The following is a 20,471-nucleotide window of genomic DNA, read 5'->3' as shown; positions in this document are numbered from 1 at the left end:
GCAACGGGATGACAGTGATACAGTGATCTAATTGGTATACTTAAAAAGAGGAAAATATATTGAGTAAGAATTTAAATAAGTCATTTAGTTACTTTTACCACCATAGTTGTAAAATTTGCAACACATTTAATGAAAACACATTCAATTTTCAAATTTTTTTTAGAAACTTAAAATTGTCAAAGAGGAAATAATTTTTTTAAAATAGTCTATTTGAGCAATAACGCAGCGGGTAGGGCGTTTGCCTTGCATGTAGCCGACCCAGGTTCAATTCCTCCATCCCTCTCAGAGTGTCCGGCAAGCTACCGAGAGTATCCCACCTGCACAGCAGAGCCTGGCAGGCTACCCATGGCGTATTCAATATGCCAAAAACAGTAACAAGTAACAATAGAGACGTTACTGGTGCCCGCTCGAGCAAATAGATGAACAATAGGATGACAGTGCTACAAGTGCTACAGTCTATTTGTACAAACAGCTCTAAGTTAAAAAAATACATAAACTGCTTTCCTTAACACTTACCTTCAAAATGAGTAAATACATGAGCAAAAAATCTTTTAGAGCTAGACAAGAGAATTGAAATATCTAAATTATACCTAACCACATGCAAACTACTTTTCCTTTCCCTTTTGCATTAAATTAATGTTAGAAAACAAAAATACAAGATTAAAATACTCTGTTCTGGCCTTCATCATCGCCAAAGCCCTTTCTTTAATTCCAGACACTCTAACGAAAATCAGTGGCCAATTCAAAATTTGTCTTTTTACCTCACTGTAGAATTTCCCCAGGCTCCATGCTTGTCTGTGAGAATGTTGATAATTTTCTGAATAAGTTGAGTAGCTGTCACGTGGTCTCGATATTTAGCTGCTCTGATCAAATGATCACACATCTTCTCATCTTCTCGCTCATTTGCAGAATACTGGGCACACAGTGACTGGGAGAGGAAAATGAAACATTAATACTATAAAAATAATGGGGGGGTAAACTTTAAAATGCATCATGAAATAAATTCTTCCATAAATGGAACAAATCAAAAACTTAAAATGACTTATATACTCATTAATTGGTTGAGATGTAGCAATTTACAGTAAGAATCTATTTCATTAAAGACATTTTTAAAATACACTCAGGAAGTGGCTAATGTTTAAATAGTGACCTGAGTAATGAAAAGAAGCCAGTCATGTGAAGATGCTTGGGAAAAAAGGGCACACACAGAGTTTGGAGAGGTGGGCAATGGTTGCATCATTTCACACAAGTAAGACTTCAGATTTTGTTCTAATATGCTAGGTTAGCAATGGAAGGATTTTTTTTTTCCTTTTGCTTTGTGATGCTGGAAATCAGACCCAAGGTTTTACATGTGGAAAGCAAGAACACCAATGAGTTCAATCCCCTACAACAGTGGAAGGTTTTAAGCAATGAAGTGATGTGATAAGATTACATATTAAAATGTTCACTATGACTGCAGAGAATGGACTGTCTTGAAACAACAGTTTCAGTAGCTGTGAGTGTTTGCAGGAACAAAGCCGAGTGGGATTAAAAACCTGTTTAATAGATTAGAAACCATAAAATATATTCAGAAAAGCACAGGCAAAATGGTCCATGACATTGGCTTCCATAAAGTATTTCAGGGGTTTCAATAATGAAACAAAAGCAAAATTAAATAGACATCCTACTGAGTGTAAGAAAGTACATGCAAAGCACATGTCTGACAAAGGACTAATATAAAAGGCAGGTTAGGAACTCATGAAATCTCAAAGAAAGGAAGCCCAACCTATCATGAAAGGGAAGTAAAGGTGAACAGACATTTCATTAAAGATGCACAGATGGCCAATGGGCACATGGAATAAATGTAAAAAATGTAAATAACTTAAAAATGTATCAAAGCAACGATCTAGAAATTTCACTCCTAGCTATCCATCTAAAGAAAAAACAAAGCTAGAGATTAGCCAATCCACTGTGGAAACAAACCCTGAGGTAATATCAGTATAAGTGTCAAACAAGGATGCAAAGCAGGGGGTGAGGGAACTTGAGACAATGGCGAGGGAACTTGGCACTCTAATGGGCATTGGGCAGCTGCACAGCAAACATAAAATGTTGGTATCACTGTCACTGTCATCCCATTGTTCATCGATTTGCTCAAGCAGGCGCCAGTAATGTCTCCATTCATCCTAGCCCTGAGATTTTAGCAGCCTCTCTTTACTCATCCTTCCAACGGTGCTGCATTGGAGTCTCTTTCAGGGTCAGGGGAATGAGACCTATCATACTGGTTTTGGCATACTGAATACTCCACGGGAAGCTTGCCAGGCTCTGTTGTGTGGGTAGGGTACTCTTGGTAGCTTGCCGGGTTCTCAGAGAGGGAGAACTAGACAATAAAAGGTCACTCGGCCACTGCCCCGTGCTTCCGCTTCCAGGAGCTTTGTTTTATAGTCTCCGGATCTTGGCCATTGATGAGATTACACTGTGGCAGGGAGGCAGTTTGTGGGTGTGACTGTCTAGCTACTGGAAATAGGGGGATCTGGGTGGAGGAGGCCCAGTCCCCATCCGAGCAGGCTTGGAGATCTTAGCCCCAAGTCCCACACACCTGGATTCCTCTGGCAGTTCCTTCATGCGTGAGGCTCGTCCAAGCATGTGGAGAGTGGCTTTGAGCATGCTTTAGACAGATACCCAGAATAATATGGCAGTTGTACTTTTAGATGTAAAATGTTGGTATTCTCGAAAACATATAATGACACAAAACATTTAAAAATATCAATGCATACCTGTATTCACTGCTGCACTATTTACAGTAGCCAAACTGGAAAATCAACCCGAATTTCAACAAAGAATGAGTGGGTAAAGAAAGGTTGTAAATACATACAAAATTCAACCACAAGAAAAAAATAAATCAAGTGTTTTTATAAGAGGGTCACATTAAGTATAATTAGTCAGAAGGAGAAACACATATGATTTACTCATATCTTGAAAAGGTCTTTTATGATTGTTAGCAAGCACTGCTCTGATCAGTACCCCAGTATGTTGAAAGGGAACTCAAAAAGGAGTAGACTGTGGTGGAGACACTGTCACTCGTGGTAGATGGTCAGTATTAACATATTTTAAGCTTGGGGCCGAATCGAAAGTACTATGTAGGGTGTTTGTCTGGGTAGGGTGTTTGTCTTTCATGCAGCTGACCCAGGGTTCAACAATTCATGCAAACTAATGTTATCGGAATTACTTTAAAAAAATTTTTTCCACAGTAAATTAAAAAAAGTAAAAGATTAGTGAGACCAAATATGAGGTTAATGAAAAGGTATAAAAAAAGGCAATGCTAGTACAAAGAGCTAGCTCTTAACCTATTTAGAAAACAATCACAAATAGTCTAGTGTTTTAAAAGCTAACTAGGAAAAAGAACTAATAGCACTACAGAATGTTAAGCGCCATTCCACAGTTACTTTATCAGATTCTGGATATGAGTAAGATTCTCAGATAATTTATATACTAAGATTAAAAAATACTATCTTAGGTATCATTTTTACCAAGGAAGTTTAGAATTCATTTGAAATAAACAATCACAAGTGCTGATTTATAAGATTCTTATTTCTTTCACAGAGTATTAGTATATTTGAAATACTAGACTACCTGATTAATTCATTACTTTAAAAAGGGCTCTGGACACACCTCTTAAGCTCCAAGTGAAAATGCAAAAATGTCAACATACATACATATCCTGACAAATACCAAAAACTTTTTATTTATATAATTATATTTTAAAAAATAATTTATGTGATAAACTTGTAATGTCACATGTGATATACTTCCTTGCTTTCTGTATATCCCTATTGATTGATTGTTAGCATACATTTTCCTGATCATTCATTTCCCTGATCATTCCCCAGCAGTAAGAGATGGCCCTAAACCACTGAAGGTGATAGTCATACCCACATTAACCAAGTGTCTCCAGGATATTTAGTGCAATGGGTATTTAGTGCAATGGGTATATTAAGAGGAAAGTTTAGGATCTTTGCTCAACAGTTCCGTCCTTTACCTCACAGTGTGAAAAGAGGAAGCTCAGAACTCCAAGGGAACTTAAAACTCTATATATACCATAAAAGCAGCAAGCCAGAGAATGATACCAAGACCCAAAGGAAGAAAAGCTATGAGAAATACAAGTAAAGAGGTAATTCTAGATAACATCATAAATTTATGGATCATTCAAAACCAAAATAACTACAAGCTTTAGACTTTCTGGGAGATTCTTCTTTACATGTTTTATGAGTATTAGTAAAATGCCAGTATAAACTGAGTTCCTATTTATGACACCAAAAGTAACCAACAGAAAATGTTGGTGCTTATGCACATAAATAGGAAATTAAATCTCCTGACCCAAAGCTTCTCTAGACTTTTTTTCACCCATGAGCCTTTTTCATCTGAGACCTTTTCATCTAACCAGGCATATAAAACAAGTATGCAAATCCAATATTTACTGACAATAAACTTATTTTCAAATAAAGTTGTCACGATTCCAGAAACCACTTATCTATATAATGATATGGGGGCCAGAATGACAGTCATCAGGTAGGCACTTGCCTGCCAGTTCAGTCCCCAGCACACCATGGAGTCCCCCAAGACCCCCAGGAGTGATCCCTGAGTGCAAGGCCAGAGTCAGCCCTGAGGACTGCCGCTGTGGCTCAACCGACCCCATCAAAAATAAATTCATTAAAATGTGGAGAAATAAGTCCCATTAGGACCTAGACAAAATATGTGAGAAATTAAAAGCTAAATGTCACACACTATGTTTTTTAAAAAAAATCTGTAAGTCAAGGGCCAGGGATGTGGTTAAGTGGCAGAGCACATGCCTTGTGTATGTGAGACCCTGGGTCCAATATGCATGACATCCAAGCACCGCTAGGTATGGCTCGGATGACCCCCAAGGACCGTATACAGTGACCAACTCAACAATGGCAACAAAGAACGAATGAATAAAAAAAAATTAAATAAACAATTGAGTCAAATCTCAGGACATATCGTTTTTTATAAAGTACGAAAAATAAATATAAGGAAATATGATACAAATATTTAAAGGAGCAGTCTTAAGCTTAAGTGAAGACAATTAAATAATTAAAACAAAATTTCATGTGACAGTTACGTTTTAGTTATTCATGAGTGAGACTGTTCTCTCTTAGTTATCTCAGGTCTTACCCATCCATACATTTAAACCAGAAGGACATGTGCCAGACATTCAAACAATGCAGAATTTTTATAAATTCAAAATCCCCTATTGTAATCATAATCCACTCTTTCGTAAACTCATCTGAGAAAATTCTAAATTGATAGAATTTAGAAAAGTATTGTTTATATTCCTCTGAAACAACACATTACTATGTATTCAACAGTATAAAAAGCATCAAAAAATTAAGCTATTATTTTGACATTTCAGTATTAAAATTACTCAATGTTAGCCAATAAAATTTTGTGAACATTTTGCATGTTATTAAAGTTTGCTTGAAATGGTGCAATTCTAAAAGGAGTCCAAGGTAAGCAAATAGTAAAATGGTTTAAAGTGGTCTTTAATGGATCCTCCTTTACAATTTAAACAGCAACTTTTCATATCTGACATAAAATCTATAGATATAAATCACATTAAAGGGCTATTCTTTCCTGATTATCAATCTCTGTCTCATTGTAGAATGTTAGAGACACATCTGACCTTAAAAGATGATAAAAAAAGAAACTAAATATGAATGTTTTGTGAAGATATAATGAACTATGTGTATTTTTAAATACCTTTAAAAGGTAAGTTAAACAATGTTCTTATTAAAAAGCAATGACATGTATGTACAACATACCATTCTAAGTCAACTACAGGTGAAGAATACTAGCTCTAAGAGCAAACGCTTATTATAGTTTGGGTAGTATATATACTTGTATATGTGCATGCACTTCCCTTGGAAGATGGAGTACCCCAAGAGATGATACCAAAGTGTACCATGAATCAATAAAATTATGGACCACACCTAAAAGTTTCTTTCAACTTCATATCAAATTTTCTGTTTTCCTATATTAGGTGACACATAAAGTAGGAAATGTAATGTCTCAAAAACATGAAGAAGGAAAGAAACAAGCACCCTGGGAGCTATAAGATTTATTACCATAGAATTAATAAATAGTAAGATAAATAAACTTATTTCTTTTTTAAAAGAAAGATGCGAAGAAAAAGATAAAGTAGTAGCTGAAGAGAAAACCAAGTTAGATTGTCTGTTTACAGTCCAAATGAAGATTCTGGTTCTTTACGTGCAAATAAATGAAGATTTACGCTTCCTTTCAAATATGTTGTCTCAGTGTACTTTACTATCTATCTATCCTTCGCCTGCTAGTTCAGAAAGAAGTAAATTTAAAATTAGCAGGTCCCTCTGGCATACTCCTGTCATCACTCCAAACACCCTTCTTGGTGGTAATTTTCCTTAATAACTTACTGATATGAAACGCTGGCATTTTCTCATGGCTTTGTCAACTGTCCCTTACTACTATCACACATGTCCACATCATCTATTATTGTCAATAGACCTAGTTCTCTCATTGTAACCCAGATGTTTCCTTAAAACAAGTCCACATTTCTGTCTACAGGAAAATCTAAAATCAACCAGTAAGTACTTAAAAATTAAAATATACAAAATAAATTTACCATCTTATCCCAAACAAACTATTGTATCTAGAACAAGTTTTTCTATTTCAGCAACAACGTCTCAATATCCTATCAAACCATTCCAATTTTTTTATTGTACTTAAAATGATAATATGTATCTTTATAAATTTCTGTCACTGTCATCCCATGGCTCATCAATTTGTTTGAGCGGGCACCAGTAACATCTCTCTCACTGAGAGACTTATTGTTACTGTTTTTGGCATTTATAAACTTACAACCCTTAAAATAATCATCTAATTATCCTCTGAAAATTGCCCCAGAATTATTTCTAGAAAAACCAAGCTGACAAGTAAAGTAAATTTACTATGTGCCTGCTAAGAAGACAGCTGTGTGTCTGGGCAGGGAGGGGGGGGAAGGAAGAAAGGAGGAGGGGGAGAGGGAGTGAAGGAAACTGGGGAGATTGGTGGGTGGAAGGTCATACTGGTGAAGCGATTGGTATTGGAACACTGTATGCTTGAAACAACTGTAATATGAGTAACTTTGTATAACCATGTTTTAAGACATAAATTTTAAAAAATTTTAAAAATTAAGAAAAACCAAGTTGAAAATAGCATAAATATATTTGTATTATCGACATCAAAAAAGGTACATGATGAAGACATTAAAGAATTAGAACTGATTTACTCCTTAGAGCTTAACAGATTTCTAAAATTCAATAATCTTGTAGATTCTCTTTTAATATTCTTGCCTAAGCATTATATACAAGTGATATATTCAGACTACATGCTACTTCCCAAATATACTGAAGACATTTTCAAGAACCAGGAAATATATTTCTCCTGTAACTTTTTACGTGAAGAAAATTTAAAGATGTCTATTTTGAGGGTCTATTTTGGCTTTTTGTTTGTTTTGCTTCCACTTCTTTTTAAACAATCTCAACCCTATTTTTTAATGAAAACATTAAATCAGTTTAGAATTAAAATGATTGTACCAAAAAGTGTGTCATATTGCAACTTCCTATTGAACATCACTTCCTGACCTCTCCCACACACACCAGCACCCACACAGGTTGCTGGTCCCACTGCGGCTGCCACCTCAAGCTGCCTGGGCTCACGCCTCAAATCACTTGCTCTATAAATTGCTTGTCTCATTGGAAATCACTTAAAAGGAAAATCACTTAAGGAACAACAAATGAAGAAGCTTCATAATATTTCATTTTGGGGGCATTTGCATTTGATCCTTTAAGTCAGATTTAAAGTTTAATCAGAAATTAAAAAGGGATCCATAGGATCCTTACAAAGACTCCTGGAAAAGATATATATATATGTATATATATATATACACACACATATATATGTATATATATGTGTATATATATACATACATATACACACATATATCTCTTAAAATTAAACCTCAACAGAAAAGGAAAGTCAACCAATGACAATGTGTGACAGCCACCTTTAATTCTAAAGTGATTCCTCTGTCATCCAACGCCTCAAAGTATTGATTTCTCTCAGCATGAAAAAGCCTAAGCCAATGAAACAGATATAGCATCATCTCACCCGATAATAGCATTCAAGGTTAAAACAGGCAGAACACTTATCAAGGTATCTTTTCCTTTTCTTATCATTTTAATGGAATGGATACAGTATGTTGGGTTCTTACCTCTACATACTGCAATCCAAATAATATTTTGAAAGCATTGGAGGTTATTTTTGAACCTAAATTTTAACTTTAGACTTATGTTAACTAAAAAACTAATTTAAAGATGCTTTAATGATATTTACAGAAGCAATTTGGCAAAAGTCTACTCTTTCTACGTGTGTGTCAAATCCATAATGTTTCTTTTACTTTATTCCTTTGTCACAATTATTATTTATAAACAAAATATACTTTCTATCAATGTACGCTGAATCTTTCAACAATATATACATACAGTATACATTTGGTTAAAAAGAATATGAAATGTGAATAATAATTGAAACCAATAGAATTTTAGTGAAATTTAAAGAATAGACAGTCTTAATTCAAAAATAATTACATGTTTAAGTCATAATATGACAAAAAGTATTAATCACATAATATTCCATCATTATAAACAAATATGCATACAGGGGAAAAGAGGAAAGGGAGAGGGGAAGAGAATGAAGAGAAAGAGGGAGAGGAAAGGCAGATAAAGAGGAAGGGATCTGATTAAAACTAGGTTCCACCTATATATTTATGCTTTGATAATCTATATAAAAACGGGGGGGGGGGCTGGAGTGATAGCACAGTGGGTAGGGCCTTTGCTTTGCATGCGGCCGACCGGGGTTCCATTCCCAGAATCCCATATGGTGCCCTAAGCACCGCCAGGAGTGATTCCTGAGTGGAAATCCAGGAGTAACCCCTGTGCATCGCCGGGTGTGACCCAAAAAGAAAAAAAAAAAAAAACTATATAAAAACTAGACAACTAAGCAAATCTCATTGCCTTTTAACTCAACACACCTAACCAGGAAATTGTTTTCCGGCTTTTTGTTTTCTTTTTGTTTCCTTGGGGCTGGAGGAGGGGGCTGGCACCCAAAGCAATGATCAAGAAGCAAGGATCATGCGAGTGATTCCCAGGCCACCAGGCTGGAAGGTTCGAAGCTACAATCCCAAATACTGCAGTGCTTCTCCAGCCTGTGGTGCTGAGGACCCACCACGGCCATCTCAGGGTACTCAGAATGACGCATTGCCTTAACCTGAATGAAACCAAATCCAACTTCACAAGCAAGTTAGTAGAAGCAATGTAACATTAAAATGTACACATTCTCAGAAAGAATAAATATTTAAAGATACTCAACATCATTTAAAAAGTATATAGAAAGATGTTAAAACTACAATCAGAAGTGCCAGAGAGATTGTACAGGGGTTAAGGCATGCCCTGCATCCTGTTGACCCAAATTTTGAATCCCTAACACTGCAGAAATTTTTAGAGGACAGAGCCAGGAATAGCCCCGGTACATCATTAGATGTGGCCCTCCAAAAATCCAAAACCCCAAATCAAACACACGCGCGCGCGCACACACACACACACACACACACACACACACACACACACACCAAAAGTATAAATTAAAACTACAGACCGCATACAATGTATATCAAAACTGATAAAAGTTCAAACTTTGATAACATGGCGGTGTGGAAACATATTCATTCACTGCTGATGGGAGAGTTTAAAAATGCCCTCTATCCCCTCTACCACTACCCAAATAATATTAAGTTTAGAGAGCAATGCGTAAAACAGTATGGATAATTCACTTGTATCAAGATGGTGATACAGGAATATATACATATACATACAAGCATACATGCTGTACCCAAGGCTTCCCCTGACTCTGCTGAGAGATCACTCCTTTCATGGGGTAGGGGCATATGGGGGTACTAGGAATAAAACCCAAGTCAGACTCTGCACCAGGGGTGCCCCAGAGAGGGGCGGGTGAGCGGGTGAGAGCCCTCCCCGCCCCAAGGGACCCAGCCCCGGCAGCTGACCTCCACTACCCAACCGCCATCATGCTCCAGGCCACTTTCCACACGCTCAGGCTGAGCCTCATGCATGAGTGATCATATTCCTGGACCGCTCGGCCTCGATACATCATCATAAAGGGAAACAGCACAGCGGTTGGGCTTTCGCCTTTCACGCGGCCAACCCATGTTCCATTCCTCCGCCCCTATCAGAGAGCCAGGCAAGCTACTGAGAGTATCGAGCCCGCATGGCAGAGCCTGGCAAGCTACCCGTACGTATTGGATATGCCAAAACCAGTAACAATAAGTCTCTCAATGAGAGACGATACTGGTGCCCACTCGAACAAATCGATGAGGAACGGGATGACAGTGACAGTGATACATATATATACTTCTCGGAGAGCCCGGCAAGTTACCGAGAGTATCTCTGCCAACACGGAAGAGCCTGGCAAGCTCCCCATGGTGTATTCAATATGCCAAATACAGTTAACAATAACAGGTCTCATTCCCCGACCCTGAAAAGAACCTCCAATCATTGGGAAAAACGAGTAAGAAGAGGTTGCTAAAATCTCAAGGCTGGGACGAATGGTGACATTACTGGTGCTCACTCGAGTAAATCAATGAACAACAGGATGACAGTGACACAGTGATATATATATATATATATATACATACATACATATATATACATATTCCTATTTATATGTATGTGTATAATGAACCCTGGAAGGATACAAATAAAACCCAAAAATGGCTTTATATAAGGGTTACAAGGTTAGACAATTATATTTGATCAAGTGCCTTCCAGTAATTTTTCCACTTTAAGCTGCGTATGGAGGCATTAAGGATAAATAAGGAAAGCTCTAAAAAAAAATCTAATGCGGGGAGGGAGAGACAGTCATGCATGTAGCCAACCTGGTTTCAATGCCTGGCACCACATACTGTGTCTCGGGTACCCAAGTAATGATAGCTGAGTGCAGATCTAGGCGTAATCCCTGAGCAACACCAGGTGTGGCTCCCAAACAAGCAAACAAAAAAATGCAATGTCATACAAATTTTCACATAGTGCTGACATTATATGAAATTATTAAAACACAAAATTTAAAGTACCAATGAAAAATTCTTGTTAAAGCCTATACTTAGATTGAAAGAAACGGGAGATCACTCTATATGATTTCTTCTAGAAGAAAAAAGATTTAAAAGCTATCAGAAAAACAATGGGGAGAAAATCAAGCCCTGTCCCCCCCCAAAGATTTTCAAAATGAAAAGGTTGGTTGGTTATCAATGCCCAGTGATACAGATCAAGAAATGTAAGGAAAGAAAAGAAAAGATAGTCTAAGTACTAGATCACTAATGATTTTCATGAAAACATTTAAAATTTCTTTATGACAAGATTAGAGATGAAAGGGAAAGAGACCATATTACAAGATGATGAAGAGAAAAAGGGAAAAAAATGATAAAGACACTCTTCGAGCAAATTTAGCAGACTGAAAACCCAAAGTGAAAATAGAAGGTTGAGAATTCGGATACTTTTTCATTCTGCAAAAATTAGACTAAGCTATGGAAATGTACCAACTGCAAAGGAAGAACAAATGATCAAAAAGGTCATCTGTGAGGAAGAAAATTAATCCCTCAAACTTTAAATACTCACATCATTCAAAATAATATGCTTTGTTAAAGAAAAACGAAGGATAGCCAATGATTATAAACCTTGCAAATAAGAAACAAGGCCTTTCAATCAATACTGTTCTTAACTATAAATTGTTTATTTCACACGTATCGAAGGCCTGGAACTATAAGTTCAGGGGATTATGGAAACAGGTATCAAGGCAGATCTCACATGTAACAGAGCGCATCATCTAAGGATCTTTTTCACATTAAGAATCCTATTAGAAAGAAAACACTAAAAGGTAATTGAATTTCCCTCAGTTATCTTCATCTCTGTCAGCTCCTGCTACAATAACTTACTCTCCAGAGCAGAGATAACTCAATTCTGTCCAGCAAGCATATGTTATGAATCTCCAAAGCAAACTTGTCTAAATCATTCTGGTCTTCTATCAAGGTTGGCTGTGGATATGAACTCTGACAGAGAGCAAACAAATTTATTTTTATCTTTTCAATAATTCACTTCTTCATGCTTTGATAGAAGAAATCATGAGACAAATATATGGTCTGCAATAGTGTTATAAAGTCAGGCAAAATGGTTTCTATGACTTTAAATGGTTTAATCATTCTTTTATCTCAAAGAAAATATTACCAATGTATTTGGTAATAAGCAAACAACCAGAAGTTTTAATTAGTTTATATAGCTGCTGTTACTGGTTTAAAATCAAATGGAAAAAGCCAACTAATTAGATATTCATCATGCTATAAATGAATTTCAACTATTTTTATCCTTCAACAATCTTAATAAACATCTATTAACTCTAGAAAATCCCTTTGCATAAAAAGCATCAATAACTTTAAAAAGTTTTTACAAGAAAACGTATTTATCATATGTACTCTAAACCAGCATCTTATGAAAAAAAGGCAAAAATTTAAAAAAGGAGAAAAGTATCAGAAGTCTTCTAAGTTTCAAATTCATGACTTTAATTGGAATATACATAACACCAAGATTATTTAGAACATAAAATAATCCAAATTCATATAGTTAATATGAGAGAAGGTTTCTATCTTAAACTATTTTTTCTTTTTGGGTCACACCAGGCGATGCACAGGGGTTTCTCCTGACTCTGCACTCAGGAATTACTCCTGGCGGTCCTCAGGGGACCATATGGGATGCTGAGAATTGAACCTGGGTTGGCCTTGTGCAAGACAAACACCCTACCCGCCGTGCTATTGCTCCAGCCCCAAATTTTTATTTATTAATTTATCTTTGCTTTAGGGCCACACCTGGCAGTTCTCAGGGCTCTATCCTGGGTCTGTGCTCAGGAACCGCTCCTGGCAGGCCAGGGGGACCTGTGGAGTCCCGGATATCAAACTGAGGCCAGCTGTGTCAAAAGCATACATCCTACCCACTGTTGCAATGAAATGTTTTAATTTTTTTACCTTGAATAAGTTTTTTCCTTTCTGAATCACATGATATACACAATTACAAAGTTACTCACGACTTGATTTCAGTCATACAATGTTCCAACACCCCACCCTTCACCAGTGTATATTTTCCACAGTGTCCCTAGTTTACCTCCTGCCACCCCCTCCTCCAGCCTGCCTCTCTAGCAGACACTTTTCCTCTCTTCATCTCTCTCTCTCCTTTTCCTTTTAGACACTGTGGTTTGCAGTACTGTTACTGAAAGAGCGCCATGCACATCACTTTACCTCTTTTCAGCGCTCAGTTCTTGTACAGAGTGATCATTTCCCACTCTTGTCATAATGGTCCCCTCTCCCTCCTAAATACAGGCCCACCCCTTTCTAGCAAGCTCCCAACCATGGACTTTGTTTCTAATGGCTTTGGGGTATTCATCTATGAAGGTTGTTGTTGTTTTATGTCCCACAAATGAGTGCAATCATTCTCCGACCGTCCCTCTCCCTCTGACTCATTTCACTCAGCATGAGACTTTCCATGTCTATCCATTTATAAGCAAATTTCTTGACCTTTTTTCCTAACAAGCTGTAGAGTATTCCATCATGTAGATGTATCATAGTTTCTTTATTCACTTATGTGTAATTGGGCACTCGGGTTATTTCCAATTCTGGCTATTGTGAATATTGCTGCAATGAACATAGAAATACAGATGGCTTTTCTGCATTGCATTGTATTTTAGGGTTCTAAGGGTATAGACTCAGGAGCAGTATTGCTGGGTCATATGGAAGCTCAATTTCTAGTTTTTGGAGAACTCCCCACATTGTGTTCCAAAAAGGCTGGACCAGTCAACATTCCCACAAGCAATGAAAGTCCCTTTATTCCACATCCATGCCAGCACTGGTTGTTCTTGGAAATACTTAATTTTTTAATTCAATGCTTCTAATAGGCAATATTAATATTAGCTAATATATACTTTTTTTTTGCTAATTTGAGTTGGATTTTTTCAAATGCAAGTTTTCACTTCACTCTTGACAATTCTTTGAATTTTATAACGTAGGTCATAATAATAATCATCATCATCATCATAACAGTTTACAATACATTTTAACCCACACCGTGTAAGTTTAATCTCTGAAAGAAATCTTAGATTTCTTTCACTAAATCCACTTTACAAATGGGAAAATAAGACTCAAAAGAGTTTATGGTGTTTTCCCCAAAACCTGTCAGCTAAATGTATACTCTCAATCGTGCTCTAACAAAGCACAGCCTCAAAGCTAGTTAAAGTGAGTTTAAGGGTAACTGAGAGAAAGGAAAGAGAGGCTCCAAGAATGTCGACAATGATGCTCCCAGCAATAATTTTCACAGACACTCAGCTCTTGGCAGATCTCCATCCACTGAAACCAGCTATGCTCACACACTAAGAAGACACACCGGCAGGGTTGGGAGGTCACTGGAGCAATGCAAACCAGAACGAGGAAGAGGATATGTGGTACCAGGGATCGAACTCAGGGCCACACATATGCTAACTATGCCCTTAACCACCCAAGTTATCTTTTGATCCCTCCCTGCAAATTTTCTATTGTAGAGTGCTAACCTGTGTTTTATACTTCAAGTTCTTCATATCAAGTACAATCAGCACTTAGAGGAATGTGGAAACTGATATAAGATGAAAGTCACCTAAACATGCTGATTTGTGAAATTGATTGCAACTTATCTCTCTAGCTACAAGACAGGAGAGATTTTGTTGTCTAAATTATCTCTCTCCCCACACTGAAAGGAAAAAAGTGTATGTAAACATCACTATCACACTATATCACTGTAATCCCATTGCTCATCAATTTGCTCAAGTGGACACCAGTAACGTCTCCATTTTGAGACTTGTCGTTACTGTTTTTGGCATATCGAATACACCACAGGTAGCTTGCCAGGCTCTGCCGTTCGAGCGAGATACTCTCGGTAGCTTGCCAGGCTCTCCGAGAGGGGCGGAGGAATCTAACCTGGATCGGCTGCGTGCAAGGCAAATGTCCTACCTGCTGTATTATCACATATATTTAAATATGAAAAGTATAATTTCAATACATAAAATTTTATACCCAAGTGTGGAGTTCAGAAGAGATATCGGAGTCTGAAATAAAAATCAGAATACTGTAGATAATATGCACATGAGGGGGCCAGAGCAACAGTACAACAGTTAGGGCACTTGCCTTGCACATGACCAACCTGGGTACAACTTCTGGCATCCCATATGGTCCCCCAACCCCACCAGGAGTGATGTCTGAGCACAGAGCTAGGAATAAGCCCGGCATACTACCAAATGTGGTCCAAAAACAACAAGAAGGTATATGCTAAGAAAATGTGGTTAGGAAAAGGTTAAGCCTTTCCCTTCAAAGTTATAAGAACAGGAGTCAGCAACGTAGCTTAGTAGGAGACCATGTTTTCTAGTTCTGAGGCCTCGGCTTCAATCCAATGAACTAAAATAAATGATGAAAACATGCTATAACTATTCTCCACTAAGAGACAGTATACATTCCAGTACAGGCAAGAAACACAAGTCAAAAGGCCCATATCATTTCTTGATTTTTCTCTTTTGAGATATTTAGTTCATCTTTAATGCTAATATGTGAATATCTCTGATCCTAAATAAGGCAGTGAAGAACATGTGCTCTACTTTCCACAATAACCTATTGTCATATACCAGTAATGTGAAAGAGGGGCTGGAGAGATAGTACAGTGAGGAAGGCCCTTGCCTTGTTTACACCCGACCCAGTTTGTTCCCTGGCATCCCATATGGTGCCCCCCAAGCACTGCCAGGAATAATTCCTGAGTGCAGAGCCAGAAGTAACCCCTGAGCATCACTGGGTGTTACACAAAAACTAAAATAAATAAATAATGTAAAAGAAACAACCTTAATAACTAGGAGAAAAAGAGGTGCCTGTGCATTAGTTATAATTTTAAGTCTATTTAACTTTCTAGATCAGTTCAATTGCTAATGTATAATGTTACTAAAGGCCACTTTATATTTTACCTCTATGAGATAGAAAACATTCCAAGAAGTAACTTCATGACCACCTACAGGATATTACTAATTTTAAGTAGGAGCTAAAAAGTAAGTTCTAAACATAAAAGTTTCACTACAGTATAATTACCAATGACAAAATTGCCACACTTGAACATTTCACTAATTAGAGGTCAATAAAAATATATTTATATTGACAGAGGCCCACTTGTATTTAAATCATAGGTTTGATTTACAGCATAGTAAATGACACTGAAAGTTAAATCCAAATTAAAATTTTCAATCACAATGTAACCTCAGGAATTGCACTAAAATAGCATTCTCAGGTATGTCAAAGCAAAATGTCAAGTTTAATAGATTTGCTATTTTTTAAATAAAATGTAAGATGGAGGAAATACAAGACAGTTAGAGGAATTTGGGCACTTTGGTGGTGGATGTGGTGAGACCACGGATTCTTCAAGAGCTTTGAAAAAGCACTAATGACACACAGATAATGCTATAAACCAATGCTACCTCGATTTTAAAAAATACACAGAATTCATGTACAAGTAGTAAGAATACTATTGTTTTCTTTATTCTTTTTGATAGTCTGTAACTATTTCCAATTATGTTTTTATTTTCATAATCAGGGAAATCAGTATTTCTGAAGCAAAGAGAACCACTCATATTTAATCTAATAAAAATAATCTCTAAAAATAGGATATTTAAGGGTTGGCAAGATAGTACAGTTGATAAGATGCTTGCCTTGTATGCAGTCAACCCCAATTTGATCCTTGGCACCATATACAGTATCCTGAGCACAGCCAGTAATGATCCCTGAGTAGAGTGAGAACTCAAGGATTTTTCTGGCCACACCCCTGAACATCAGTGGGTGTGACCAAAAAAAGAAAAATAAAATAAGGTATTTTAAGTATTAAGACCTATAAAGATACTTTCCTGAATATATGATCATAAGTGATTAAACAAAATGTTCTTCATTAAGCAAAGAAACTTTACCTTCCTTTTGTAATTTTTTTATTATGAGGTAACATGGTACAACAGAGTTAATATTTATGCTCTTTGTGTACAAATTTGTGCATCTCCACCTCCACCAAAGTGCCCAAAGGCTTCCACCACTGTATGTTCCATGTCACTTCTGGTCTGCCTCTTCCATCGCACTCCAAACGACCTCCCACCACCACAGAGTAACTTCAGTTCTATAGTCCATGCATGGGAGGGATGCCTCCAACTCTCAATTCTACTGCACTGGTCTGAGAGTCTGTCCTTAATCCAGCACCAGTGTTTTGATTACCTCTGATGACCTCTGATCATTTTCTTTATCTATATTTGTCTATTCAAGGATAGAATGGTTCCTGACAATTGGTAAAAATATCTGTTCTATGTCCTTAAAGAATTTTGGGGTAGAATGGCCATTTTTAACTACCTTAATCTTTCAGTTCATAACAACTAATATTTTTCCATCTCCATGTGTCTTTTTTTCTTTTACTAGTGATTTAATGTTTTCCTAAGTCTTTTACCTCCTTTGTTGATTCCTACATATTTCGTTTGGGGCCACATCCGTTATGCTCAGGGATTACTCCTAGCTCTGCACACAGGAATTACTTCTAGTGGGGCCGAAAAACTATATGGGATTCCAGGGATCATCTGAATTAGATGCAAGGGAAGCAACCTACATGCTATACAATCACTCCAGTCCTTTGATTTTGTTTTAATCATAATGAATGAACTTATTTTTCTTCTTTTTCACATCATTGTTTACATATGACTACAATGCAGCAGAGTAATGTATATTGATTTAATAGTCTGATACTATCTAGCATTTTCAGTGGTATTTTTAGGGTTTTCTACTATAATAATTCACCTGTTATGATGCTAGCTTGATTTCTACTTTACTAATATGAATTCTTTCAATTTCTCTTTCTTGCCTAACTTCTGTATCTAAGGCTTCTAAGACTATGTTGAAACCACTGTATTAAGAGCGGATATCCATGGGGGAAATTGTCTGGCATGGAGGCAGGGGTAGGGTTGGAAAGGCGGGGTATACTGGGGACAATGGTGGTGGAGAATGTGCACTGGTGGAGGAATGGGTGTTTGATCATTTCATGATTGAAATTCAAACATGAAAGCTTATAACTGTATCTCACGATGATTCAATAATAAATAAATAGAGTGGACATCCTGTTTTGTCACTATTCTAAAATTTTTCTGTCATTAAGTATTGGCTGTGAATCTGTGATAAATGGAACTGACTATATAAAGCAATTTCCTTCTATCCCCATTTTGTTGTGGGATTTTATCATAATTGGGTATCATAAGTGGGTATCTTGTTGAACACCTTCTCTGCATCCATTGATATAATTATGTGATGCCTCTCTTTTCTTTCATTAATGTGGCACACTACGATTTATTTGCATATACTGAACCACACTTTCCACCCATAGTATTACTCCTACTGACCATGGTGCAAGATCCAATTATTGTGTTACTGAATTTGATTCACTGAGATTTTGTTGATGGCCTCCCCATCTATATTCATCAATGATAACTTGTCTACAATTCTCTTTTGTAGTTATATCTTTATTTGCTTTGGGTATCAGAGTAATGTTGATCTCACTGAAACTATTTAAAATGATTCATCTTTTTCTGCTTTCTGGAAAAACTTAAGTATAGGTAGTAGGTCCTCTCTGAAAGTTTGGAAGAACTCTATAGTTAACTCATCTGGACCCATGCTTTGGTTTGAGAGATTACTTCCAAATTACTGTCAAAATTTCTTTGCTAGTAATTAATCTGTTAAGGTTTTCTACTTCCTGATTAATTTTTAGGATTCTAAAAATTTATCTATGTCTTACAATTTCTTCATTTTAATGGATAGAGTTGTCCACAGTAAATACATATGATCTTTTATACTTCTGTACTCAGGGATAACTACTCAAGGGTCTGAATGGACAGTTCTGGGCATATGTTCCCTCCTATGTAGTTCTGGGAATCAAATCCTACTTCATACAAAGCAAGGACCTTATCATTTTATACTCTCTCCGGCCACGATCTTTTATATTGCTGAGATATGTTATAATTTCTTTCCTGTCATTACTGATATAATTTATATGAGTTTTTTCTTTTTACTTATAAGTCTAGCTAAGGGTTTGTTAGCCTTTCTTACTCTTTCAGGGAACCAGGTCATGTTCTTAACTATTGTTCCATTTTTTGTTTCTATATGATTGACTTCTGCTCTAATCTTTATTATTTTCCTCTTACTCACTTTGGGCTCCCTTTGCTGTTCTTTTCCTAGTATGAAATGTTAGGTTAGTTATTTGCAACTCTCTGAGCACAGATTTTACTGCGTCTCAAATGTTCTTGTCTCTTATATCTCTGTTCTCATTTGTACCCAGTAATCTTTTTATTTCTTCTTTGACCCGCTAGTTGTTTAGTTTCAAATCAGTTTTTCTCAATTTTCTGTTTAAACACACCTTCAAAAAGCACTGCGGTTTCAGAGGATAGTGATGGGATTTTTATCTTCTTGATTTTGTGGAGGCTTTTCATTGTTGTTGCTGTTGTTGTTCCAGCATGTAGTCTATGTCCTGGAGAAAGATCCAAGTACACTGGAGGACACTGAGATTTGGCAGAATAAAGAGCCCAATACAGATCTCTTAAGACTAGCACTTCTATTCCTTTTCACTAAGAGCACAGTTTTCTTATTAAATGTTGGTTGGATGATCAATCCAATAGTGAAAATGTGGTAAAATCTCCTTACACTACTTTGTGTTGCTACTGATATAGTACGTTAAGCCAGTTAGTAACTGCTTTATGTATTTTGATGTTCCTTCATTTGGGTCATATATTTTAGTGATTAAAGTTCTCTTACTGTATTGTCATTATATAACATACATCTTTACTTGCTACTACTTTTTAGTCTGGTCTATTTTGTCTATTTTGTAAGTATAAATATCTGACCTTTTTCCAGGCTACTCATTGCTTATACGATTATTTCCAAGCTTTTATTTACAACCTGTATTTACCATGACAGTTCAGGTGTGTATCTCATAAGCAGCAAAGGTTGGGTTCATTGGTCTGATCCATCCAGCCATTCTATACCTCTTGGTTTGCATTCAGCAAAGTTATTGAAAGAAAGAAATCCATTGCTATATCTTTATATGGATAGGGGGTGTTTATGCAGCTAATCTTTGTTTCTTTGACCATTCTTACTTACCATACTTGTACTTTGCTATCTGACATTTATGAAATAATCATTTCATTTACCTCCATTTGTGTTTTTCAAGTATGTTTTGCCAAGAAAAAAAGCTCTTACTTCCTCTTGCAGTGCTACTGGT

The 20,471-nt window shown here is 36.6% G+C and overlaps 1 protein-coding gene across 4 annotated transcripts in view; it reads right to left on the bottom strand.

The window, feature by feature from the left end:
- The window catches only part of LRBA (LPS responsive beige-like anchor protein), a 560,234-nt gene that overhangs the window by 328,891 nt on the left and 210,872 nt on the right, over positions 1-20,471 (bottom strand). For all 4 annotated transcript variants that reach the window (XM_055144432.1, XM_055144433.1, XM_055144431.1 and 1 more), the window contains one exon: positions 762-928. In XM_055144432.1, the coding sequence (XP_055000407.1) occupies positions 762-928 (167 nt within the window). The remainder of the gene's footprint in view (positions 1-761; positions 929-20,471) is intronic.

The sequence above is a fragment of the Sorex araneus genome, chromosome 7 (assembly GCF_027595985.1).
Source record: "Sorex araneus isolate mSorAra2 chromosome 7, mSorAra2.pri, whole genome shotgun sequence".
Taxonomy (NCBI): domain Eukaryota; kingdom Metazoa; phylum Chordata; class Mammalia; order Eulipotyphla; family Soricidae; genus Sorex; species Sorex araneus.
Note: the sequence above shows the minus strand (reverse complement) of the source record. Positions and strands in the feature narration are given on the sequence as shown.